Raw genomic sequence first — 27,841 nt, forward strand, 5'->3', positions numbered from 1 at the left:
ACAGTTTACAGCCATTGGTATTGCTTTCTGAAATGTGGTTATGTATGCAATGTAGGAAACGGGGCAGTCAATTTGTGCACAGCAAGCTCCCACAAACAGCACTGAAGTAAATGATCCGACCATCTGCTTTAGTGAATGTAGGAGGGTCTCCCCCATGTTCTTCAAAACACATCATTTAATGCCTTTAATGTAAGATAATGTTCCATGATGATTCACAGGAGTGACTTGATACTTAGTCACATAAGGACACGTTAGGCCTGACGGCCAAAAGCTTGATCAAAGGTGTAAGTTTTAAGGAGTCTCTTAAAGGAGGAAAGCGAGGTAAAAATAAGGAGAAGTTCAGGGAATCAGGAAGCTGAAAACACATCCAACCAATGGTGGAGCGCTTAAAGTCAGGGCTGCTCTAAAGGCCAGAATTAGAGGAGCGCAAAGATCTCGGAGGGTTGTGGAGTCAGAGGAGATTAGAGAGGTAGGGAGCGGTAAGGCCATGGAGGGATTTGAAAATAAGATAATGCTTGACCAGGAACCAATGTAGGTTAGCGAGCACAGGGATGAGAGGAAAATGGGGCTTGGTGCAAGTAATGACATGGGTATTAGAGTTTTGGAGGATCTCGAATTTAGGGGGGAAGGAGTGTAGGAGGATGGCTAGGGCAGCATTGCAGTAGTCAAGTCAGGAAGTAATAAAGGCCTGGATGAGGGTTTCAGCAGCAGGTGAGTTGAGGAAGGCATGTTGAAACTTGAAACAGTGACATGTCACCTTTTACGCCCACCTGGGAGGGTAGATGGGGCCTTGGTTTAACGTTCGCCCAGAAGCTGGCACTTCCGACAGTGCAATGTTTCCTCACTGGAGTGTGGGGAAAAAGTCTCTGGCATCGGACGTGAAGCTGTAACCCTCTGACCCAGGAGCAGGAATGCTACCGTGCTGAGAAAGTTCCCCCTGGGATTGATTGGACATGGGGTGTAGGGTGGGAGTGCTGGGGGCGGGGTGGAGGGATGGCATTCCAGACCTCTGAGTGGCGGGATGCAGTTGTAACTTTGGGTAATATTCGAAAAATGGGTGATATTGATATTTGAACAAGGGACGGAAATCCAATAAAAGCCACCTGTGCTGATGGTTGCCATGAGGTTAAAATGAGAGCAGGGGTGGGGGGGGAGGGGGTGGGGGGGGTGGGATGTGTGTGTGTGTGTGTCCAAAACCAAGCTGAGATCCAAGGTCATGAGATGAGACACTGGGTGAGGAAGGGTATTTTTGCTGAGTCAACAGCTTGGAAAACACCTCAATCGTCTTTCTCTCAAATATAAGAACAACATGACATAATATTCCACAAGAAGAAATATTTTTGCAGAAGGAAGCTTCCTCAGGATGAAAGGGGTTCTCCCAGTATACCACAGTAACTCGGGGATTGATAAGGAAGCAGTTTTCTTCCGGATTCCTGCCAATTCTCCCACCCACATTGAGAATGAAGATCAGAACAACGTCCATGGGAATTCCAAGAGATGGACGATAAGAACTGAAAATCGTAGGAAAACAGAACTAGTCCAACAGGTTCTGCAACGGGAAAAAAAACATTGTAGGGAGTTCTGGGAGCTTTCTCTCTTTTTTTCCCCCCAGGCACTGAGAGACCCTCAGTTTGAGCTGAATGACATTTGACTGGTTGCCAAGGCAGCCGTGTCTTCTCTTGGTGAAATGCAGGTCTGCTTGGCCAGGCCACATCAAGTTTAGAGGGTGATGTACAGAATCAAAGCATCATGCAGCACAGGAGCAAGTGGTGGCATAGTGTATTGTCACTGGGCTAGTATTCCAGTAACCCAAAGGACCCAGGTTGGATTCCTGTTATGGCAGATGTTAAAATGTGAAATCTATAAAAATTTGGAATTAAAAGTCTGATGATGGCTATGAAACCACTGCCAATTGCTATAAATTTCTTGCCCTTGAGAAGGTGGTGATGAGCTGCCTTCTTGAACCAGTGCAGCCCATGCAGTGTAGGTACGCTCACAGTGCTGTTAGGGAGGGAGTTCCAGGATTTTGACCCAGCAACAGTGAAGGAACATATTGCGTTCTGATGTCATCACATCAAAGAGGAGATGATGGCATCATGGTAATATCACCGGACTAGTTACGTCCTTTAGGGAAGGGAATCTGCCATACATACCTAATCTGGCCTATGTGTGAGTCCAGACCCACAGCAATGTGATTGCCCCTTAAAGTGCCCTCTGAAAAAGGGCAATTAGGGATGGACAATAAATATTGGTGTAGCCAGTGATGCTCACATCCCATGAGCGAATAATAAAAAAAAGGCCATTTGGCCAACCGTGTCTATGCGAGTTCTGTGAAAGAGTTGTCCAATTTAGTCCCACACCTCATCCTTCTCCCCCATAGCCCTGCCCAAAAGTTCTCTTTAAACACATGTCCAAGAGCAGGTGCATTGGAAAATTGCAACAGAAAACATGGATTGATGCAATTTTTGTGTGAGCTGTTCTGCATCGCAATGCAAGGGTTGTTTATGCTGACGAATAGGTCATGTTAACATTCTGAAACCCATGTCAGATATACTTACCTCCAGGTCAGGTGTAACATGTAACTTAAAACTCCCTTGCATGTCCCCTTCAAACAAACACAGAGTGAAGCTCCCTCTGCATGGTCCCATTAAACTCTCCCAAGTCAGGTACAGCGCAGGGTAGATACAGAGTAAAACTCTCTGGCACCCAGAGCAGTACCTGGCCTTGGTGCTGTGTAGCAGCCTCAACCTTTGCACTAACCTCTGAAGCATTGGGATGGAAGCAGCTGGTCCAGTTGGCTCCTTTGCTTTTGACAATTTGTGCTACTTTCAGGGGATGTGGGCACCACTGGCAAGGCCAACATTTGCTGCCCATCTCTAATTGCCCTTCAGAAGGCAATGGTGAGCCACTGTCTTGGACTGCCTGTGGCATTTGGGTACAAATGAGCAGCTTGCCAGTTTTGAATCAGTGGGTGACAGATTTCCTCCCTTGAAGGGTGTCAGGGAGAAAGAAGGGTTTTTACAACTCTTGATAGTTTAATGGTCATTATTATTTTGGATTCCATTATTAATTTATTTTAAATTTCACCAACTTCCTTGGTGGGATTTGACCTCCAGAGCATTAGCCTTGGTCTCTGTAGTACTAGTCTAGTGACATTACCTTCATGCCACCATCTCCCCTTTGATGTGATGATATCAGAATGCAGTATGTTCCTTCACTGTCGCTGGGTCAAAATCCTGGAACTCCTTCCCTAACAGTATACCTACTCCACATGGACTGCAGTGGTTCAAGAAGGCAGCTCACCCCCACCTTCTCAAGGGCAACTAGGGATGGGCAATAAATGCTGGCCCAGCCAGTGAAGCCCAAATCCTGTGAATGAATGAAACAACATAGCCACTCCTAACCACTGAGAGTTAACCACATCGTGTGAACTTGAGTTTGACCTCTCTCAGGGTAGATCGATGGTGGCAAAGTCTGTCTGCTGAGAAAGAGGCAGCTGAGTAGAGCTCCCGCAAGCTCACCACCAGCAGAGAGAGCCCTGATGCTACACCCAGTCCATGACAGAGTTCAGAATTGATTTGGATTCACTGACTGCCTGTCTCCTTACAAATGTCTTATCGATTTTTGTCGACTTTTTGTTTATTTGTTCATGGGGTGTGGCCGTCCCTGGCTGGGCCAGCATTTATTGTTTACTTTTTTATTGCAAAAATATACTTTATTCATAAAATATCTTCAATAACATTCCAAAATCACCATTACAAAAGTACAATCAGGTTCAACTTTTACAACATGAATCACAAGGTGTATCAGTACAAACAATGAATATTACAATCATTGGCAGACATTCATTTTGAGCTGTACAGCCTGAGGGGCTTTACACAGTTTCCAGCCCCTCAGTGCACTGTAGCAGAAAGGTCTTAGGCAGCGATCCTTCCCCATTGTGCCTTTGCGGCAGCTGCCCCAAGCTTTAGAGCGTCCCTCAGCACGGAGTCCTGGATCTTGGAATGTGCCAGTCTACAACACTCGGTCGGGGACAACTCTTTGCGCTGGAAGACCAACAAGTTTCCGGCAGACCAAAGAGTGTCTTTCACTGAGTTGATGATCCTCCAGCTGCAGTTGATGATTGTCTCGGTGCGTGTCCCTGGGAACAGCCCGTAGAGCACAGAGTCCTGTGTCACAGAACTGCTTGGGATGAACCTCGATAGAAACCACTGCATCTCTCTCCAGACCTTCTTTACAAAGGCACAATCTACAAGGAGGTGAACAACGGTCTCTTCCCCACCACAGCCACCTCAAGGGCAACGTGCCGAGGGGGTGAGACTCCTGGCGTGTAGGAAGGATCTGAGGGGGAGGGCCTTTCTCACCACCAGTCAAGCTACGTCTTGGTGCTTGTTGGAAAGTTCTGGTGATGAGGCATTCTGCCAAATGACTTTGGCTGGGCCTGTATTTATTGTCTATCCCTAGTTGCCCTTGAGAAGGTGGTGATGAGCTGCCTTCTTGAACCGCTTCAGTCCATGTGGTGTAGGTACACCCACAGTGCGGTTAGGGAGGAATTTTCAGGATTTTGACCCAGCTCCGACCCTGATTACCTATGTACGTCCTATCAACAACCTGAACGTCAATGTACGAATGGCCCTTGACCTGTGTTACAACACCGTCGAAATTCCCCTGTTGAAGTGTTCTGAGTACTAATATGGAAATAAAGCAAGCATGGGCGTCACGAGGAGGAAGTGGAAGTGAAAGATAGAAACCACAACTGAGAATATTTGCCAACAGACTACAGCAAGAGCACAGGAGAGAAATAAGCCAAACAGAAAGACGGACTGACAGACAAGAGGGAGAGACAGAGAAATAGACGGGTGAACAAGTAAAGACAGACTGCAGAGAGAGAGAGAGACAGGGAGATCGCGAGGAATAGGCAGGCGTTACAGAGGAAAGACAGAAAATCGGAGCTAGAGAGAGAGTAAACAGAAAGAGGAAGACGGAGGGAGATAGATACAAACAGAGGGAGGCAGACACAGAAAGAGAGAGAGAGACAGACAGACAGACAGATAGACACAGACAGAGAGACGGTGACAGACACAGAGATGCGGTGATAGACACAGGCACAGAGAGATAGCGAGAGAGACAGACACACACAGAGAGTCAGTGATAGACACACACAGAGAGAGAGAGATACGGTGATAGAGGGAGGGAAGGGAAATTATCAGTGGGGATCAGCCATGGCTGACAGTTTGAATGCTGACCTGAGCTGCCCCATCTGCATCGATTTCTTCATCGAGCCGGTGAGTCTGGAGTGCGGCCACAATTTCTGCAGGGACTGCATCCTGAACGCCTGGGCACAGTCGGACCATGCCAGCCGGAACTCCTGTCCCCAGTGCCGCCGGGAGTCCGGCTGGCTGGACATCAGGAGTAACCGCCTGTTGGCGAGCATCGTGGAGGGTTTCCAAAGGCTCTGGCACTCGGAGCCGGCCGCTCCAGAGCTGTCACTGAAGTGCCACCTCCACCAGCAGGACATCGGCCTCTTCTGCTCGGACGACCTGCAGCTTATCTGTCGGGCATGTTGGAGATCAGAGGAGCACAGGAACCATGGCTGCACGGCTATAAAAAACGCTTACAAAGTCTGCAAGGTAGGGAGGGACCTTAGAGGATGTTTATGTGTTTTTAATCACCTGCCACCCTACACCCCCCACAATATCCTCCCCCCAAGCCCCCAATATCCTCCCCTCCCCATTATCCTCCTTCCCCCTCCCCATGTCCTCCCTCCCTCCCCCATGTCCTCTCTCCCCCTCCCCCCATGTCCTCCTCCTCCCCCCAAGTCGTCCCTCCCCCTCCCCCCCCATGTCCTCCCTCCCCCTCCCCCATATCCTTCCCCTCCCCCATATCCTTCCCCTCCCCCATATCCTCCCCCATCCCCATATCCTCCACATATCCCCCTCCTCCATATCCTCCCCCTCCCCATAACCTCCCCCTCCCCCTTCCCACCCCAATATCCTTCCACACAGCCCCAACCTCTTCCCCTCCCCCTCCACAATATCCACCCCCCCACCCCAACCTCTCCCATCTCCCCAATATCCTTCCCCCACCTCCCCAACATCCTCCCCACAATGTGTTCTCCCTCCCCAATATCCTCCCCACCCCAAACTCTCCCCCTCCCCAATATCCTCCCCCTACCCCAACCTCTGCCCCTCCCCAATATTCTCTCCCCAACCCAATATCCTCCCCCACCCTCATATCCTTCCCCCACACCAAGCTATCTACTCTCTCCAATATCCTCCCCCACCCCAACCCCAACCTCTCCCCCACCCCAATATCCTCCCCCCGCCCCAATATTGTCCTCTCTAAAATCCTCCTCCTTCTCAATATCCCCCCCCCCTCCCCCACCGGTCCCCCACCCCCCAAGGGAGTGATGCTATGTTGGGGTCGCTTTGTTGGGTCAGAGCCCTTTGCCAAGTGATCACTCCTCATATCTCTGGGCAATAGGTATTGGCAGGCTGGTCATTGTTGGAGAGGGTTTCTTTCTATCCTTTCACGGGATGTGGGTGTCTCTGGCAAGGCCAGCATCTGTTGCCCATCCCTAAATGCCCTTGAGCTGAGTAGCTTGCCTGGGCCCTTTCAGCATCAACCACGTTGTTGTGCATTTGGAGTCTCATGTAGGCCAGCCCAGAGAAGGACAGCAGATTTCCTTCCTTAAAGGACAATTAGTGAACCAATTGGGATTTTACGACAATCAGTGATAGTTTTGTGGTCACCATTACCAAGAGCGGCTTTCAATTCTAGATTTTTAAAAAAAATTAATTGAATTTGATTTGAACCCATGTCTCCAGAGTATTAGCGGTGGTACATCGCAGCTGCATTTCTGACATGTGCAGCCATGGAACCTGCCTGATTGTTCCCCAAGGGGAACAACTGTGATGCCTTGAATGTGTCAGATCCAGCTCTATGGGTAGCACATACATGTCTCAGAGTCAGAAGGTGGTGTGTTTGAGCCCCATTTCAGACACTTTAGCACAAAATCCAAGCTGATGCACCAGTGCTGAACTGAGGGATCGCCACGCTGTCAGAGATGCCATCTTTCAGAGGAGACATTTCAGAGGGCCTCTCAGGTGGATGTAAAAGAACTCATAGCCGCTAATTCGAAGAAGAGCAGTGTGATACCACCTGGCATCCCAGCCAGTATCAATCCCTCAGTTAACATCACTAAAATAACTGATTACTTTCTCATTGCTATTTGTGGGATCTTGCCATGTGCAAATTGGCTGCTGAGTTTCCTAAAAGTGCCGACACTTTAGTGAAGAACCTGATTGGCGTTAAAACCCTTTGGGTGCCCTGAGATTGTGGTAAGTGATATATAAAAGCCAACTGTTCCCTCGCTTTGAGTACCACGAGCCAGGTTTAAACAGGGGAGTTTGACACTTCCCATGGAAATTGCTGAAAAGGACAGTGACTGCCGGCCAATTCCCTCTCCCATCTGCCCCTTCACCCCATCTTAAACTGGGCAGAGAGGCACTGGAAATAAGTCCTTTCACTGTTTCTGTTTACATGTCATGAATGGATAGCAGGGGAGGCAAGGGGTTTGCGGGTGGCAGGGCGGGGGGGTGGGGGGGTGGAGGGTGGTGTGAGCAGGTAGCTTTTTAAAAAACTTATTCATTCACAGGATGTGGGAATCGCTGGCTAGGCCAGCATTTATTGCCCATCCCTAGTTGTCCTTGAGAAGTTGGTGGTGAGCTGCCTTCTTGAACCGCTGCAGTCCATGTGGTGTAGGTACACCCACAGTGCTATTAGGGAGGGAGTGCCAGGATTTTGACCCAGTGACAGTGAAGGAATGGTGATATATTTCCAAGTCAGGATGGTGAGTGACTTGGAGGGGGACTTGCAGTTTGTGGAATTATCTGTGAAATATACAATGATGAAGGGATCAGGCTCTTCAGGAGGAGGAGGGGACAAATAGACAAGTGGGGGGAAAAATAGTAGGTCACAGCACACAATTAGCTTGCTGAGGCGTGTTGTGGTATTGAGCACTTAGTGAGCAAATATAGACTGCCGATCAGTTTTTGATGATAAGGAACAAGATGGGGACTGCTCTTTAAGAGCTCCATGTTAGCTTAGAAGTCCTCAAGTGAGAGCTGCCAGGATGATGCTACCGATATTTTATCTCTTTTTAAGGCGAATTCGATTCAACTGCTCCAGGACAAACTGAAGCAATATCGTGACACACACACAGCAACAGGACTGAAGATCTCCGAAACCCTGGTGAGATTTTATAGGTGAAAAAGCAGCAGGTACACTGTTAAATCTGCCAGCTATATGTAAGGGTGTACTTTATACACTGGTTATATTGTAAAGGCTTCAGGCTTTCAATGGGAATTGTACCATTGCCATCTTTTAACCTGTGGCTCAGTGGGTAGCACTTTTTCTTGTGGCCTAGAAGGCTTTTGGTTCAGTTTCCATCCCAGGTCTTGAGTGCATTATCCAGGCTATCCTTTCAGTGCAGTCCTGAGGGTGTGCTGCACTTCCACAGGTGCTGCCTTTTGGATGAAATATTACATTGAGGCCCTATATGCGCTCCCAGGTTTTTTTTAATTCATTCAAGGGATGTGGGATTCGTTGGCTGGGCCAGCATTTATTGCCTATCCCTAGTTGCCCTTGAGAAGGTGGTGGTGAGCTGCCTCCTTGAACTGCTGCAGTCCATGTGGTGTAGGTGCACCCACTGTGCTGTTAGGAAGGGAATTCCAGGAATTTGACCCAGCGATAGTGAAGGAACGGCGATATATTTCTAAGCCAGGATGGTGAGTGTCTTGGAGGGGAACTTCCAGATGGTGGTGTTCCCATGTGTCTGCTACCCTTGTCCTTCTAGATGGTAGTAGTCGTGGATTTGGAAGGTGCTGTTGAAGATATGTTGGTGAATTGGTAGATGTAAAAGATCTCATGGCCACTAATACAAAGAAGAGCAGTGTAATTCTCCCCAGTGTCCTGGCCAATATTAATCCATCAAATCACATTGTGGAAAAAAAATTATTGAGTCATCGTCACAGTGTTATATTTTGGCTGCCATATTTCCTGTGACTACATTTCAGAAAGTACTTCATTGGATGTGCAGAGCTCTGAGACATCCAGTGGTTGTGAAGGCCTGAGAAGCGCTCTTGGCACTGATGGTCCCTTTCAAAAGGGCTCCGCAAAGGTGGTCCCTCCAATAACATTTAGCTTGGCCTCTTCAAGTGCCCCGATTCTTTCTGGGATGGATGGCACAACCTGTCAGTCATGTTCTCCAGGCAAACGCTTTAGACTTTTCAATGACATTCCTTTGCCTGCTATTTTGGCAGAGGTATTAGCCCATTAAATCGTGGAGTCATACTGCACAGATGGAAGCAGTTCTGTCAGAAGGGCATTGTTGTGAAATTTTAATTCGGTTTCTCTCTTCACTGGTGCTGCTGTATCCAGCATATTCTGATTTTATTACTGAAGGAGGCCATTAGGCCCATCCTGCATGTACTGGCTCTTTGAGAGATGTATCCCAATTAGCCCCACTCCCTATGCTCTTTTTCTCCATAGCCCTACAAATTGTTCCTCTAAGAATGCCCTGGGAGTGTTGCATCCTCTTCACCTCTTGCACAGGTCATTTACACACTCTCCTTTATTACAACCAAGTGTGAGGAAGATGCAGATAAAGCAAAAGGATCTACCTATATTCTGTGCAGTCTTTGTGCTGCTTGCCCTTTAGCAATATAGCATCATAGTGACTTGCAGCACAGACTCCGGCCATTCAGCCTCCCATGTCTGTGTTGGTTCTTTGAAATAGCAGGTGTGCATATTCACACATCCCCCTGTTTCAGTCTGTAAGTTTCTTATCCTCAAGCACCTGCCCAACTCCCTTTCAAAACCAACTTTCACCACCTTTTCAGGCAAAGCTTTCCAAATTACTGATTTCTCTCGGGAGTGAAAACATTCTCCTCATCTCTCCTCTTGATCTTTTCCTACTGATTTCGAATCCATAACCTCGAGTCATCAACCCACTTGCCAGAGGGAATATTTATTCTGTATTCATTCCACCAATATCTTTCATCATCTTGAAAACCTCTGTTGGGTCACCTCTTAGGGGGGGAATGTGAGAGAAGGGGGCGGGGGGGGGACATGAGAGAAAGGGGGTTATGAGAGAGAAGAGGGGAATGTGAGTGAAGGGGGGAACATGAGGGCAGTGGGAGGTATGAGAGAGAAGGGGTGGTACAAGAGGGAAGGGGGGAATGTGAGAGATGGGGGGATCATGAGAGAAGGGGGGATATGAGAGAAAAGGGTGAGGGTGTTGGGAATATGTTCCTAAATTTTCCAACCTCTTCTCACAACTGAAGTTCTTCATTGCTGGCAATAACGTGGTAAACTTCCATGTAACCTTTACAACTTTCCTACAGTGTGGAGCCCACAATAGTCCAGCTGAGGCCTTAACCAGAGACTTATAATGCTCTAGCATGAACTCTCTGCTTTTGTATGTTATCCCTTGACTTGTAAACCCAAGTAACCCATATGCTTCTTTAACCAGCTTATCAGCTTTATCAAATGCTTATTGAATGTTACTTGCCACTTGTCAGCCCAAGCCTGGATATTGTCCAGGTCTTGCTGCAGCACATATCCAGGCCATGGCTGACAAATGACAAGTAACATTCTCACCACACAAGTGCAGGCAATGACCATCTCCAACAAGAGAGAATCTAACCATCGCCCCTTGATGTTCATTGGCATTAACATCACTGAATCCCCCACTATCAACATCCTGGGGGTTACCCATGATCAGAAGCTGAACGGGACTAGCCACATAAATACTGTGGCTACAAGAGCAGGTCAGAGGCTAGGAATCCTGCAATGAGCAACTCACATCTTGACTTCCCAAAGCCTGCCCACCATCCACAAAGCACAAGTCATGAGTGTTATGGAATATTCCCCACTTGCCTGGATGAGTGCAGCTCCTGCAACTCTCAAAAAGCTTGACACTAACCAGGACACTGCAGCCTGCTTGATTGGCACCACATCCACAAACATTCACTCCCTCTGCCACCGATGCACAGCAACAGCAGTGTGTACCATCTACAAGATGCACTGCAGAACCAAGGCTCTTTCAACAGCACCTTCCAAACCCACTACCACTATCATCTAGAAGGACAAGAGCAGCAGATAGATGGGAACACCACCACCTGGAAGTTCCCCTCTAAGTCACTCACCATCCTGATTTGGAAATATATCGCTGTTCCTTCACTGTTGCTGGGTCAAAGTCCTGGAACTCCCTCCCGAACAGCACTGTGGATGTACCTACACCACAGGGACTGCAGCGATTTAAGAAGGCAGCTCACCACCACCTTCTCAAGGGCAATTAGGGAGGGGAAATAGATGCTGGCCCAGCCAGCGAAGCCCACAGTCTGTGACTGAATATTAAAAAACTATTCCCTGTCACCTATAAGGGTTTGTGTATAAGCACATGTTGGTAAAAATCAAATTTAAGAGCGCTGTGGCTGCTTTTGATTATGAATGAAGAATTTTTTCTTTTTATTCATTCATGGGATGGGATGTTGCTGGCTGGGCCAGCATTTATTGCCCATCCCTAATTGCCCTTGAGAAGGACACTTGAAAGAACTTACATTTATATAGTGTCTTGGACCTCAGGCCAAGCCCAGGAACTTTTGCAACCAATGAAGTACTTTTGAAGTATAGTCACTGTTGAAATGCATAAAACGTGGCAGGCAATGTGGACACAGCAAGATCCCACAAACAGCAATGGCCCGATCTTAGTGAAGATTGTTGATGATTCCAGGGTGACTGTGGAAACGGGGGCTTGTTTGATCATCGATCAGCAGTCTCAATGTGCTAACATTGATCTATGATTCCGCCAACCCTTCCCAGGAACATACCAACCGCCTGCAGGATCAGATTACAGCTGAGTTTGCGGAGCTGCAGCACTTCCTCCAGCAACGGGAGCAAGACCTGATCCAGCGGCTGAGGGCCACAGCCGAGTCTGCTATCAATCAGCTTGTGGAAAACATGGCACTGATCTCGAAGCGAAGTGCCCTCGTTGAACAGGCACTTGAAGACATACAGTCGATGCAGGAGAAGACACAGCTTCTGATGGTAAGGCCCGCTCTGGGGAACCCGACAGAATAAAGGGTGGATTTGTCCCTGTTTCCATGCCTGGGGCCATAAAGTTCAAAGAAACTCCGGAGCTTTGAGTTATGCACTTAACTGCGCGCTATCCCAATTTCCTTGCCCTGGTAGTCCTGTCTACCCAGTCCCTATGCCTGAACACAGCTTGGTTTAATATCACAGAATCACACAGTGCAGCAGAGGCCCTTCGGCCCATCAAGTCTGCACCGACAAGTGAGAAACACCTGACCTACCTACCTAATCCCATTTACCAGCACTTGGCCCATAGCCTTGAATGTTTTGACGTGCCAAGTGCTCATCCAGGTACTTTTTAAAGGATGCGAGGCAACCCGCCTCCACCACCCTCCCACATTCCAGACTATCAGCAGCCTCTGGGTAAAAAGGTTTTTCCTCACATCCCCCTAAACCTCCTGCCCTTCACCTTGAACTTATGCCCCCTTGTGACTGACCCTTCAAATAAGGGGTACAGCTGCTCCCTAACCACCCTTTCCATGCCCCTCATAAACTTGTACGCCTTGATCAGGTCACCCCTCAGTCTTCTCTGCACCAACAAAAACAACCCAAGTCTATCCAACCTCTCTTCATAACTTAAATGTTTCATCCCAGACAACATCCTGGTGAATCTCCTCTGCAACCCCTCCAGTGCAATCACATCCTTCCTATAATGTGGCAACCAGAACTGCACACAGTACTCCAGCTGTGGCCTCACCAAGGTTCTATACCTCCCTACTTTTGTAATCTATGCCTCGATTGATAAAGGCAAGTGTCCCATATGCCTTTTTCACCACCCACTAGCATGCCCCTTCACCTTCAGAAGTCAATGGATACAGACGCCAAGGTCCCTTTGTTCCTCAGAACTTAATATAATGTCCCGGCTAAAGATGCTGACACGTGAATTTCTTGCAGTTTTGTGCACTTGTTCAGTACAGGTGTAAACTGAAGCCCCAAATTCTGGATACAACAGGAAACTGAATCATTTTGCCAGGTGACCAATTGTGATGCCTTTTTTTTTCAAATGTTTACTTGTATTAAAGTGGACTCAGACTTGCCCCGTATTTCCTCTTTCTTTGAGCGCATTGTCATGGCATCAGCTTAGGTGTCCAATAAAAATCGCAAAGCTTGCAGATGGCAGGTTGTTGAATGGGACAGGGATGAGGTGACTTCAGCTATGTGGGGGCGCGGGCGAAACTGGGGTCATCCTGCTTAGAGCGGGGAAGGTCATGAGGACCATCGATTAAGGGCTTCAAAATCATGAAGGCTTTCGAAAGGGTGAAATAAGGGAGAAAAGTCTCTCCAGTAGCGGAAGGGTCAGTCACCCACAGGGGCACACAAATTAAGACGATTGACAAAAAAACTGGAGGGGAAATTGGTAAATTCGTGATCTGGTGCGCACTGCCTGAAAGGGTGGAGAAATCAGATTCACTAGTAACATGGAGAAGAGAATTTGGTCAATACTTAAATGGGGGGGGGGGGAAACAACACATGACTTTGGATAAAGAGCAGAGGACAGATATTAATTGCATGGCTGTAATAAGGATCTGGCACAGCCACGATGGGTTAAATGGCCTTGTTCTGTGCCATGTCGTTCAACGGCCTGAATTTTTAGTTCGGTGGGCAGGTGCGATCGGCGGGCCCAGGACTGGCCGGGAAACGGGCCGCCAACCGCGATCGGCCCCCTGACTGCGATTTCGCGCTGGCTAGCCAATGAAAGGCCAGCCAGTGGTGGGGGTGGTGGCGTCGGGAAGAGGGCGGCCGATGATGTCAATGCGGAGCGGGGACCAGCACTGACAGAAAGCTCCCTGAAGGCAGAGAGAGAGAGAGAGAGAGAGCTGCCTCAGGGAGCTGAAGACCTGAAACAGCAAAAAAAAAGCCAAGGTTTCAGAAGCTGAAAAGAAAAAAAGTGTCCACGCCTCACGATCAGCCACCTGAAAACTTAGCTAACGAAAATGCTGGCCAGAGAGATTTATTTATATTTCATTTCATCACGGGAATCTCACCCAGCCTGTGGGTGAGGTTTAATGAATAATAAAAAGCCGATTTGCCCATTGCCAACTGCAAGGTTGAACGGGCTATGTAAGCTGAGAGGCAATTGTGTCGTGAATGGGCTTGACTGCCCCCTTAATTGTCGGCGTGCGCTCTCCCCAATTTTGAACGTGCCTGCTGTCCGAAATAATGCGCAAGTGCAGGGTGATGTCATCTCATGCGGTTACACGCCTGACTGGGTCACTGGGCGCCTGCCCGATCAGCATAAAACTCAGCCTTATGATTCTATGTTGTATCTATATTTGATATGCATGAATGATAGCCTGGGACTTTAAGGAAAGTGGACAAAGGTGAAGTGTATATGACGAGTCAATGCTGTCTTCAGGCCTGATTGTTTACGCGGGACTTTATGTTACAGTGCATACTAATGAGATTGGCATAAAATCCGGGCAGAAATCGGCATTTAATGGTTAAACGGGCGCCAGAAGGGGCATTACTTTGCGGGTAACTTCCTGACATGCTGCCACAGGAAATTACACCCCAAAGAATCAGGTTCAGTTCCTGGTATTTTCTAGTTGTCATTGTGTGGATGGAAAGAGCTCATTGTGAATATTACCTCGACAGATTTAAGCTTGCAGAACAATTTGATAAAGCTGCTTAAAAATAGAACATATAGGTTCCTGAAGTGCTAAACCTTTAGAAGTCACTAGTTTAAATAAATAAATGGTACGGTACAGAATAAGGCCACTTGGCCCATCTCTAGGGTGTATGATAGTATAGAGGTTATGTTACTATTTTCCACATGCTGGGACTAAAGACCTGGAGACATTTAAATACCAGCATGGCACCTGGGGGAATTTTAAACTCAATTAATTAAATTAATCTGGAATAAAAGCCAGTGTAAGTAATGAGCAAAAAAAAAGATTGTTGTGAAAATTCATCAGATTCACTTGTCACAACCACATAAAAAGCAGTCCGTGACATAAGAATTTGTGTGTGTGCGTGTCTATATGTATGTGTGTGCATATGTGTGTGCATGCGTGTGTCTGCATATGTACATGTGTGCATGTGTGCGCATCTGCATACCTGTGTGCAAGTACGTATGCATGCCTATGTGCATGTGCATGCACATGTGTGTGTATGTGTGTGTATGTGCATGCATTTGCATGCATATGTGCATGTGTGCTTGCACACATGCATGTGTGCAAGTGTGTGTGCTTGTGCACACGTGCATGTGCATGCATGTGCGTCCATGCATGTGTGTGTGTGTGTGTGTCTGTACCCGCCCTTTAACTTGTGACTGGTTCAATTTAAAAATAACCCAGCAGTTAAGCTTTATTCTTAGACAAGATAAAGATTAGTTTATTGCAACACCACTGCTGAAAGTTATTTAAGTATGTGATAAATTTTTAACTAAAATACAGGTACAAAGACTAACATAGGGAGAGAGAAAAATACAGATACTTCAGGGCAAGACTTAAAATCAGTCTCTGAGTGATATCACTGCAGGCCCGTAAGTTACACTTGCCTGGAGTGAAGGGTTGTGTTCAGCAGCTGCGATGGCTTCAGTAATTGATTAGTTAGTGTTCGCCATTTCAGATGGACTCAGCAGACAAAACAGCTTTGGGGAGTTCATGAAGGTCCCTTTTCTTTACTGGTTCTACAGGCACAACACTTGAAGACTGCCTTCTTTTTCAGCAGAAGAGCAATGATTTCTGGAAAACTTCCTCTGTAACTTCTGATGAAGTGAGAAAGGCTAGCTCTCACATGCTGTTCATAGTTAGTTCAGCTGAGAGCTGTGGGGCTGGAACTGACTTCCTGGGGTCTTTTGGGCTCTCTGCACATTGCCACACAAAATTGCTTCTTACGGCCCCCTATATACAGTTCAAAAACACAAAAATGGCTGATATGTTAACTGAGGTGAATCATTGTCCCAAAAAGGAAAGAAGTACATTTTCAAGGGGTCCTTGGTATCAAAGGAGCCCTGAGTTTTCACACTTTTGGAAGATTCAATTGTGCTGTCCAAGACATTCTTGGCATTATTAATGACGCTCTTGGTGACTGATTCTGAGATAACACAGTTCAACAGTGTTTAAGCAATCATCTGTTGGGACACCTGTCTGTTGTGACTTCTATCTTGAAAGGACTTTTAAAACTTAACAAAGTTTTTCTTAAAGCAGGAACGTACTTTTAACAATTTCCCTCAAAAATCCACAATATACAATGGCACAGTCATGACACACTAAAATCATTTTAGTGAAAGAAACCTGGATGATGTGAAGCAATATGTTGACTCTTAACACTCCTCTGAAATGGCCTAACAAGCCACTTAGATGTGTACGCTGGCCTTGCCAATGATGCACACAACCCATGAATGAAAAAAATCAGGCCTGTGCCTACTCTTCCTCACAGCCCTGCAGATTCTTCCACCTGTTAAATATTTATCCAATTCCCTTTTTAAAGACATAATAGAAGCTGGTTCCATCACCCTTTCAGGCAGCGCATCCCAGATCAAATTGCGTTAGAAAAAAATGTTTTCTCATCTCCCCCTCTCATTTCTTTGCACAGCGATCTTATATTCGTGTCTTTGGCTCACCAATCCAGTGTAAAGGGAATTTTACTCTGTATCTAACCCCGTGCTGTAGCTGTCCTGGGAGTGTTTTGTGGGGACAGTATAGAGGAAGCTTTACTCTGTATCTAATCCCAGGCTGTACCAGCCCTGGGAGTGTTTGATGGGACAGTGTAGAAGGAACTTTACTCTGTATCTAACCCCGTGCTGTACCTGCCCTGGGAGTGTTTGATGGGACAGTGTAGAGGGAGCTTTACTCTGTATCTAACCTCGTGCTGTACCTGTCCTGGGAGTGTTTGATGGGGACAGTGTAGAGGGAGCATAACTCTGTATCTAACCCCGTGCTGTACCTGTCCTGGGAATGTTTGATGGGACAGTGTAGAGGAGCTTTACTTTGTATCTAACCCTGTGCTGTATCTGCCCTGAGAGTATTTGATGGGACAGTGTAGAGGGGGCTTTACTCTGTGTCTAACCACATGTTGTATCTGCCCTGGGAATGTTTGATGGGACAGTGTAGAAGGAGCTTTACTCTGTATCTAACCCTGTGCTGTACCTGCCCTGGGAATGTTTGATGGGACAGTGTAGAGGGAGCTTTACTCTGTATCTAATCCCGTGCTGTATCTGCCCTGAGAGTATTTGATGGGACAGCGTAGAGGGGGCTTTACTCTGTGTCTAACCACGTGTTGTATCTGCCCTGGGAATGTTTGATGGGACAGTGTAGAGGGAGCTTTATTCTGTACCTAACCCCTGCTTTACCCGTCCTGGGAGTGTTTGATGGGGACAGTGCAGCGAAAAGTTTCTGGTCTGAGAGTGTTGGCTGCAGGTGAAGCAGTTCCTTGGCACACCATTTAATGGGATTTGATCATAAGAATGATTTACAAAAAATATAGACCTGGGGGAAAGTAATTTTGTTGAGTTGACTTTGTGAGTTGTGGTGTCATCAATGCCCTTGAGTAGGATGACGCCTACACAACCCACAGGAGGAGCAAAACCGCAAGGGGAGCTCATGCTAAGACCATTGCAGTTAGATTAGCAGCTTGAAGTGTGCTGCAGCTCAGCAGTAAGTCTGCACATGCAGCCTAGCAATGATGAAACCTCAGGCACGGCTTTGGGCTTGGGTCGAGTTTTGACTGGAGGAGGGGGACTACAGGGTGAATCGCATCAATGTAGCTCACCCATAATATGCCGCACCCACTATTGGGCTCCACAGGGGGAAGGCTGGATTTACGCCAGGGAAAGCCAGCGCTGAACCCGATCGCGTCAGGCTTGGTTAAAAGTGCCTTTGATTTGAATCGAACTAGGCATTGGGTGGGGCAGACAGAGATGTTAGCGATCCCGGGGGTGGGGGTACAGCGGGAATTCACGCGCACCAGCCCGTGATTTCCCATCCCTCCATTTCTGTGGAGCTCCGGTGCAGAACATCCAATCTCAATCCAATGGCGTTGGAAGCAGGGGAGGAAATTTCCGCAGGCAGCAGAAATTGGGATAATCGTGTAGTGATCCCATAATTTAATTTTCTATCCATTTTCAATGATTGGAAAATCATGGGCTGGATATGCACAGTTTCTTAACCCATTTTTTCCATATATAATGGGTGTGTATACTTTTACATATTCATATATTTTCTCACTCTTTAGCAACAATGACTTGCATTTATTCAGCGCCTTGATCGGAGTAAAATATCTCAAGACACTTGAACAAATATCAAACATAATTTGACACATAGGGAGATGTTAGGGCAGAAGGACTCAGTCAAAGAGGAAGGAACGTCTTAAAGAAGGAGCGAGTGGGGCGGATGGGAGCGGGTTTAGGGAGGGAATTGCTGACCTTACACAATAGTTCAGCAAAAAAGCTAAGGAATGCGCAAGAAGCCAGAATTGGAGGAGTGCAGAGATCTCAGAGGAGGGTTGACGGGCAGAAGATTACACAGACAGGCAGAGGTGAAACCATGAGTGGGGAGGCCGTGGAGTCGGGTGAGTGAGATTCGTAAGCGAGGGTGAGGATTTTAAAGCTGAAGCATCGCCGGACTGGGAGACAATCTCAGCCAGCCAGCACAGGGATGATGTGTAAATGGCACTTCGTGCAAATTTATGATACAGGCACCAGGGTTTATAGAGGGTGCCTGCAAAACATGAAACACACAGGGATGGTTGGGTTACGCTTCTGGGCTTATTGCGTTGGTGAGAAACGTGAATTCACCCGCGGTTGTGATTCTGCAACTTTTTAACACAAGTGTCATTCACTCCATGAGTTTTCTGTCTCAGTGAGAGGACAGATTACCGTTTAGAAAATAATTCAGCAGAGAAATAACTGTTTAACCAGTACAAGCGCACCCTCTGTTGGAATTAGAAAGAAATGCAGCAGCCGCTTCACAGCAACAAAGTTAGAGTTAGGTCAAGACCCCAAGTATCTCAGGGAAGTTCTATTCGAGTCAGGGGATACACAGAGTGAGTGATCAATGCCTTTTTCTGTTTTTATTCGACATTGTGAGGGGACTGAGGGGAACAGGCAGCAGCCTTGCTGGAAAGAGGGAGAGAGAGTGTGCATGTCCCCAGATCCCTGGAAAGTAGCCAGGCAGATGGATAAGGTGATTAAGAAGGTATACGGGGAACTTTTCTTTATTGGCTGAGACACCAAGCATAAGAGCAGGTAGGTTACACTGGAATTGTGGGAGGTGGCGGCATAGTAGCATTGTCACTGGAGTAGCATTTCAGAGACCCAGGACAATGCTGCGGGGACCGGGGTTCGAATCCCACCATAGCAGGTGATGAAATTTGAATCAATGAAAACCTGGAATTAAAAGTCTGATGCTGACCATGAAACCATTGCCGATTGCCATAAAAACCCATCTGATTCACTAATGCCCTTTAGGGATCTGCTGGTCTGGCATACATGTGGCTCCAGAGGCACACAGCATTGTGGTTGACTCTTAAATGCCCTCTGAACAAGAGCAATTAGAGATGGGCAATAAATGCTGACCTAGTCAGTTATGACCATGTCTAATGAATTTAATAAAATTGTAGATGGGGCACTGAGTACAGTTCTGCACCACACTGGTGAAGGATGTGATTGCCCTAGAGCGGGTGCTGTGGAGACTTATGAAGAAGTTTCCAGAAATGAAGAATTTCAGCTAAGGAAAGATTGGATTGCATAGGCTGGGTTGCTTTCTTTGGAATAGAGGAGACCGAAGGGAGATTTAATTGAGGTGTATAGAGTTATGAAGGGCTTTAATAGAGTGCCTGGCAGTGTTTGATGGGACAGTTCATTCAAGGGCTCTCAGATTCATCCCAGGAGGACCGTGGCCAACTTAGTGGGCCAGAATGATGGGGCTACATTAATTAGGGATAAAAAAGTTCAATGTCAGTTGAATGGAAGGTTGTCAATGCTGGGAACCAAAAAATATTTCCATATTGCAAATGAGGTACTCAGAGATGTGGAATGCCAAACACTAAATTCAGGCTGAAGTTCTCAACTCCCTGGCTGAACAGTAAATTGTACACTGTAATTATACACTAGCACAGCAAATGACCCAATGATGGCACCATGTTAAAGTCAAGTTTTCTTTCATTTTCTTTTTCAGGAGATCAAAGGCATTCTTCAGAGGTGTGTAACTTATTTACCTGTTAATTTATCTGTTTTTACTTCCGCTTTGCATTTTCTCAATCTCATCCCACAATCCCCTCCTTTGAGAGGGCACTTGAGGACAATTAGCACCCAGAGTTCTGCCAACATGGCACAACTCAACTTAGAGTAATGGTTCCTCTACCCCAGTCTTCTTCATTGCAAGGCCCTCAAGCCAGTGGCAGCTCCCATCAACAAGAAGTGCAGCTTCCTGACTCCATCCACCCATTTTCACTCAGTAACTGCTTCTTCCTTAAAGGGTCACGGCGAGCCCAGCATTATATGTCTTTTTTATTTTTAACATTCAAAAATGTGAACCGAGTCTATCAAAAGTCAGCCTTCTTTACGTGTCACATTGGCCACATGGTACAATGTATGCCAATAAGTATACCTAAGTCTGTGCATTGTATAGTAACAGGTATATTACCACAGCCACCACCATAGAACTAGCAGAGTATTCAACTCTTGCTGTCATGTACTTTTTTCAACTACTGGAGTAGAAAGCAATGATAATTCAGTCTTCGTTGTGGCTCTCACACTGTAGGTTTTTTTTTGCTAAAGTGGTCCTTGCTTGAAAAATAGACAAATTGTCTACACTGTCCCATCAAACACTGAGGACAGGTATAGCACAGGTTAGATGCAGAATAAATCTCTCTCTACACTGTCCCATCAAACACTCCAAGGACAGATACTGCACAGGTTAGATACAGAGTAAAGCCCCCTCTACACTGTCCCATCAATCACTCCCAGGGCTGGTACAGCATAAGTTAGATACAGAGTAAATCTCCCTCTACACTGTTCCTTCAAACGCCCCCAGGGCTGATACAGCATGGGTTAGATACAGAGTAAATCTCCATTTATGCTGTCCCATCAAACACTCCTGAGGCTGGTACAGCATGGGTTAGATACAGGGTAAAGCTCCCTCTACACTGTCCCACCAAACACTCCCAGGGCAAGTACAGCACAGGTTAGATGCAGGGTAAACTCCCTTTACACTGTCCCATCAATCACTCTCATGACAGGCACAGCACGGCGTTAGACACAGTGTAAAGCTCCCTCTATACTGTCAGATCTAACACCCAGAGGTGGAAATCACATAGGAACATTGGAGCAGCCATAGGCCATTCAGCCCATTCTGCTTTCTCTGCCATTCAAACAGATCATGGCTGATTATCTACCTCTTATGCCAATTTCCCCAATATTCCCATGTCCCTTGATGTCATTAGTATCCAGAAAGCTATTGATTTATGTCTTGAACATACTCAATGATTGAGCATCCACAGCCCTCTGCTGTAGAGAATTCCAAACATTCACCACCCTCTGTGTGAAGAAATTCCTCCTCATCTCAGTCTTAAATGGCCCACCCCTCATTCTGACACTGCGTCTCCTGGTTCTAGACTAACCAGCCACAGGAAACATTCTATCTACATCAAACCTATCATGCCCTGTAAGTCTTTTCTAAGTTTCAATGAGATCACCACCTCTCATTCTTCAAAACTCTAGGGAAAACAGACCCAGTTTCTCAATCTCTCGGAATAAGTCAATCCTGCCATCCCAGGAATTAGTCTGGTGAACCTCTGTTGCACTCACTCTATGGCAAATACATCCTTCTTTAGAGACGGAGACCAAAGCTGTACACACTGATCCAAATGCGTTCTCACCATGGTTCTATACAATTGCAGCAAGACATCTTTACTGCTGTACTGAAATGCCCTTACAATGAAGGACAATATACTACTTACTGTCACATACCTAAAGAAGGCTTTATGTTACTCGCTAGCTTGCATTCATATTCTCTTTTCCCTTTCTTTATCAGTTTCTTGGTCATCCTTTGCTGGATTCTTAACTGCTCTCAGTCCTCGGGCTTATCACTTTTTCTGGCAACATGATAGGCCACTTCCATTGAAGAGCAATCTTAAACTTCTTTTGTTAGCCATGTTTGATTCACCTTTCCTGTTGGGTTTTTGTGTCTTAGATGAATGTAGATATGTTGTTGACCATGTAACACTTCTTTAAATACTAGCTATTGCCTGTCTACCATCAAATCTTTTAATGTATTTTCCCAATCCACCACAGCTCATTTGCCCCTCATAACTTTATAGTTTCCTTTGTTCAGATTTAGGACCTTAGGTTCAGAATGAACTATATCACTTTAAAACTTAATGTAAAACTCCATCATATTATGGTCACTATTTCCCAATGGCTCCTTTACTGCAAGGTTATTCATTAGCCTGCATTGCTTTACTTACGTGACCTTTCTTATGGCAGTAATGGCATTCTGCCTCCCTGAATCTGCAGGTGTCCGGTACGTGGTCACTGCCGCATCTATAACAAATTAACCTTGGAGTCGCTGCTGAAATGTTTCTGCTAAATCTTTTCATGTTTCTAACAGCAGACACTGCCTCTCACTTCGCTGCTGTGTTTTTGGTTTTCCTGCCATGCCTGGTGGTAGATCATAGTAAATTGAAAATAGCCTGATCCCTAGTTTGTCCCTCAACTTACTGCTCCAAAAACTTATCTTGTACACACTCCAAGAAGTCATCCTCCACAGCATTAGTGCTAATTAGGTTTTCCCAGTCTATATGTAAATTCAAATCACCCATTATTACAGTATTATCTATGTTACATGCAGCTCCAATTTCCTGATTTATACTGTGCCCAATATTACCACTACAGTTTGGTGGCCTGTACACAACTTCCACCAATATTTGTCATCCCTTGGTATTTCTTAGTTCCACCCAAATTAATTCTACATTTTGACCCTTCAGTCTAAGAGCCACTCCCACTGTGTACTGATCTTGTCCTTGATTAACAGTACTACCCCACCTCCTTGTCCCCTCCACCTATACTTCCTAAATGACAAATATCCCTGAGTATTCAGTTCCCAGTCCTGATCAGCCTGTCACCATGTCTCTCTAATAGCACTTAAATCGAACCCATTTACCTCTATTTGCGCTTTCAAATCATCTACCTTGTTGTGAATGCTGTGTGCGTTCAGATAAAGTGCCCTTAATTTTGTCTTTTTAACATTATTCTGCATTCTGATCCTATTTGATGCTTGCCTTTGTTTCATCTGCCTTCTAATTTTGTTTACTACTTTTTTACCTCTGTTACCAGTTTTGCCCCCCTCCAATCTGGGCTCCCTCTCAGGTTCCCATCCACCTGCTAATCTAGTTTCAACCCTCCCCAACAGCACCTGCAAATCTCCCTGTGAGGACGTTAGTCCCAGACCTGCTAAGGTGCAGCCTATCCATTTTGTACAGGACCCACCTGCCCCAGAACCAGTCCAGGAGAGTTCAATGGACTTCTGTAGTTCACAGTATGGAAATAGATGCTGAATATAATCAGCCCAGGTAATGTCCTCTTCCCTCAACTCCTCTTCTCTCTCCCCACTCCTTAGTCACATTGGTACCCAATGGAGGTTGGTACCCGAGAGGAACACCCTGCAGCTGCTCTGTGACATCCTTGATCCTAGCACAAGGGAGACAACACACCATCCTGGAGTCACAGCCGCAGAAACGTCTACCTGCTCCCCTGAATAATGAATCCCCTATCACTATTGCCTTTCTGCTCTTCTTTCTCCCCTCCTGTGCAGCTGAGTACCCCTGGTGCCACAGAGTTGGTTCTTGCTGCCCATTGCCCTCACCAGTATCCAAAATGGAAAACCAGTTGGCGGACACAATTGACTGGGAACTCCTGCACTCCCTGCCTGGTTATCCTAGACTGCCTGGCAGTCACCCATTCCCTCCCTGCCCGCAACCTTCTAGCCTGCAGTGTGACCACCTCCCTAAATGTGTAACCCACGTAGTTCTCTGCCTCGCGGATGCACCACAGTAACTCCAGGAACGGATTGGAGACAAACTGAACTTGCCCTGTGCATGAATGTTCGAATAGTATTAATACAGATGTAGCCATAATTGTATCGATGTCACATACCAGAAAACATTGATAGACATCAATGAAGTTCTGGCTGCCGTACAGCAAAAATGGAACTGCTCTCAGTAAACAACTCATGACCCCAGTTGTGTTGCGACTCATTTCAGTTGCTTCTCACTGACTGAACTTTGGCTGATTTGTTATTACCATAGAAACATGGCTGAGACAGTCAGAGAGAAAGTAAATTTGATGAGGTGTAATATAGATTATCTATTTTCAATCACCTATTCTTCACTTGGCCCAGAAGGTAAATTTATCCCAATATCAACCTGCTATATTCCTGTGTAAACACAATTCGGCTGCTTTTGCTGAAGTGTGATTAGTTTATTGAAAAACTTATGTTTGCTTGACAGATGTGACTTGGAGACTAACCCTGCACTAAAGACTCCCAAACTGAATCTAGGGGAGTTCAATGGGCCTCTGCAGTACACAGTATGGAAACAGATGCTGAATATAATCAGCCCAGGTAATGTCCTCTTCTCTCTCCTCCTCCCCACTCCTCTCTGCCTCTTCCCTTCTCTCCCTTACCTTCCTCTCCTTATTCCTTTCCTCTGTGCTCTCCCTCTCTCATGTCACATCACCTCTTCTTTCCTTCCTCTCACCCTTCCACCCCTTCACTCGCCTTCCCTCTCCTCCTTTCTTTCCAGTCCATTCCTCGCTCCTCATTGTCCCATCCACTCCTTCCCTCCTCTTGCTTCATCTCCCCATTTCTGTCCTCTCTCCCTCTTCCCTCCCTCTCCTCTCCCCACTCTTTACCTCTCTCCTCACCCCTGCTCTCCCCTTTCCCTCTCACCTTGCCTCCCCCATCCTCTCTCCACTTCTGCCCTCCTTCACTCCTCTCTCCCCCTCTCATCTTTTCCCCTCCGTTCCACTCACCGCATTCCCCTCTCCTCTCAATATCATCAAAATCCCAAAGGAATAAATCTTGGCTAGCTAATTTCACCTAAAATCTAATTAAAGAATGAACAAGAAGAACTTGCTGTCCTCCTGAAACTCAAATTTGAATTTCATTGAAGACTAATCTGCCATATAAAGCTACCCTGACCTTCCCCTTTAAGCTATCTTGGACTCTCATAGCTTCAGATTAATTGGTTGGAATTTTTTTCCCCTTTTATTTATTTAACTTATTTATCTCTCAATTGTAGCTCCTGCCCCTTTGACACTGGACTCGGAATCAGCAAGCTTGGACCTTGTCCTATCCAAAGACCACACAATGGTGAAGGGCCGCTCAAAGCTGAAAGCATTTCCTCACAATCCCAAGCGGTTCAGTAATTATGGCTGTGTGTTGGCGCAGGAAGGGTTTACATCAGGCAAGCACTACTGGGAGGTCAGTGTGGAGAGCATCGATGAGTGGATCGTTGGTGCAGCCAAAGAGTCCATTGACAGACACAGCACCATTGAACTGACACCGTCAAATGGGTTTTGGATCTTGAGAAAGTGGAATGGAAATATCTACGGCCCACACCATGCAAAGGAATCTGAGTGCCATCAAAACATGAACCTTCAGAAGGTTGGCATCTGTGTAGACTATGAGGGAGGACAGGTGTCCTTTTATAATGCCGATGACATGACTCACCTCTACACTTCCACTGACCGATTCACAGAGAAGATCTATCCTTTCTTTCTGCCTTTCCTAGAGTCAGTGACCAAGGAAGTGCTGAAGGTCTTCCATTTGAAACTGTAGCACATTGATAAAGAAATGATCTACTCTTCGGTGGACCCGACATTCATAGTCAGATTTTCTGTCGAATTATTTTGTGAATCATTTTTCGTGTGCCAAGCATTTCCATTGAGATACAAAGCTACGTTTTGTCTTACTGATTAAACATTGCTTCCGCAAACTAACATGTATCCCAAATGCTGGCGGTGTGCTGCAGCTCACTCAGGGAGTCCGAGCTGCTGTGGCAACTTGCACTTTCACATGTGCGCTGTAGCCTGGAGCTACGGATGGTGATGGTAGAGGCTCCAACGTCTTTCCATCACATGGCTGACCAGGATTGCCTTCCACTCTTGCTGCCTGGTATTGACATGCTTTGGAAGGTTTTGCTGGTTGATAATCAACCTATTTGGCCACACTATGAACACACCTTCATACCTTGCTTTTTAAAATATCTTTCACAGGATGTGGGCATCATTGGCTAGTCCAGCATTTATGGTCCATCCATAATTGCCCTTATGAATTAATCATCAAGTCTTTGGGTGGGACTCGAAACTGAAGTTTCAGGTTCAGAAGCTAGGACACTGCCCACTGCAGCACAACAGCTCCATATCTCAACATTTTTTCATTTATTTACAATAAAGACTATTGAAATTATTAAGCGCCCAGTTCATCATCTTCAGTTATTCTGTCTTTTACTTGCACTGGTGTGTAACATGCTTAATGATTATTCAAATTCAGAATGTTCTTTTTACTAATTTCCAGTGCAAATTCAGAGAATCATTGAACATTGCAGCCCACAGGAAGTGATTCAGACCTATGGTGCCTGCTAAGGCACTTTGAAAAAGCTGTCCAATTAACCCCACTTCCTGCCTCCTTCCCATAGCCCTGCAAATGTTTCCTTTTCAATGACCACACTAGTGTTTTGTTTATTAGTTTAAAGCTGGATAAAATGGATATTCTTCCTGAATTTTCCCCAAATCCCTCATTCCTAAAATTTTCACTTATTTACCAAATTTTATATAGCACGATAGCGGATCAAATTCTCTCACCTCTGAGGCAGAATTTTGCCGGTTCAAGTCCCGTGCTAGGACTTGAACACAATAACAATGCTGGAACTCCATTATAGCATTGGGGGAACACTGCAATGTCAGAGGTATTCTCCTTCAGACAACATGTTAAATCGAGGCCCCTTGTGTCCTCTCAGGTGAACTCAGAAGGTCCCAGGCACTATTTTGAAGAAGAGCAAAGCAGTCCTCCTTGGTATCCTGGTCAATATTTAACCCTCAACTAACATCACTAAGAACTGGTTATCTAGTTATTACCTCATTGCAGCTAGTGCAATAATTTGATGTGTGCAAAATGGCTGCCATATTCCTACATTACAACAGCGACTTTACTTCAGAACTACTTCATTGGTTATAAAGTGTTTCTAAAGCACTTTAGGACATCCTGTGGGAATAAAAGATGCTATATGAATGTAGCTCTTTATTCTTCTTTACATGTCGCCATGCTCTGCGTGTGGGACTGGTCTCACAATCCAAACCCTAGGGAACATTTCTTGCTCAGCCTCCTGGGCCTAGCAATCCCTAACTTTCCATGGGCAGCGTCTTCTGAGCGGGTTCAGTACCCACACATCAAATCCAGGACCCAGGTCCACATCGTGTCATGAGCAGCAAATTGGCAGTGATTTATTTTTTAATGCTTGGGCCAATGAGGGGCCAAAGGGTGCTATCCTCATCTGAATAATTAAAAAAAATTTTTTTTGTTCAGTCACAGGATGTGGGTGTTGCTGGCTAGGCCAGCATTTATTGCCCATCCCTATTTGCCCTTGTTCAGAGGGCATTTAAGAATCAACTACATTATTGTGGATCTGGAGTCACATGTAGGTCAGACCAGGTAATGATAGTGGGCGGGATCTCAAAGCCAAA

The 27,841-nt window shown here is 46.2% G+C and overlaps 1 protein-coding gene across 1 annotated transcript; it reads left to right on the forward strand.

The window, feature by feature from the left end:
• Positions 1-4,736: 4,736 nt before the first annotated feature.
• Positions 4,737-26,567, forward strand: LOC121291561 (zinc-binding protein A33-like). Its single transcript, XM_041212920.1, has 6 exons — positions 4,737-5,630; positions 8,167-8,253; positions 11,887-12,111; positions 20,277-20,299; positions 24,607-24,719; positions 25,399-26,567. Exons 1-6 carry the CDS (start codon positions 5,223-5,225, stop codon positions 25,935-25,937), a joined length of 1,395 nt encoding a protein of 464 aa, XP_041068854.1. The 5' UTR covers positions 4,737-5,222; the 3' UTR covers positions 25,938-26,567.
• Positions 26,568-27,841: the final 1,274 nt, after the last annotated feature.

This window comes from Carcharodon carcharias, chromosome 19, assembly GCF_017639515.1.
Source record: "Carcharodon carcharias isolate sCarCar2 chromosome 19, sCarCar2.pri, whole genome shotgun sequence".
NCBI classification, from domain to species: Eukaryota; Metazoa; Chordata; class Chondrichthyes; order Lamniformes; family Lamnidae; genus Carcharodon; species Carcharodon carcharias.

Excerpts from the sequence above, each read along its gene's own strand:
- LOC121291561 (XM_041212920.1), top strand. The coding sequence starts at position 5,223 with ATGGCTGACAGTTTGAATGCTGACCTGAGCTGCCCCATCTGCATCGAT. Across the intron at positions 5,631-8,166 it reads ACGCTTACAAAGTCTGCAAG|GCGAATTCGATTCAACTGCT; the intron begins GTAGGGAGGGAC and ends TCTCTTTTTAAG. Across the intron at positions 20,300-24,606 it reads ATCAAAGGCATTCTTCAGAG|ATGTGACTTGGAGACTAACC; the intron begins GTGTGTAACTTA and ends TTTGCTTGACAG.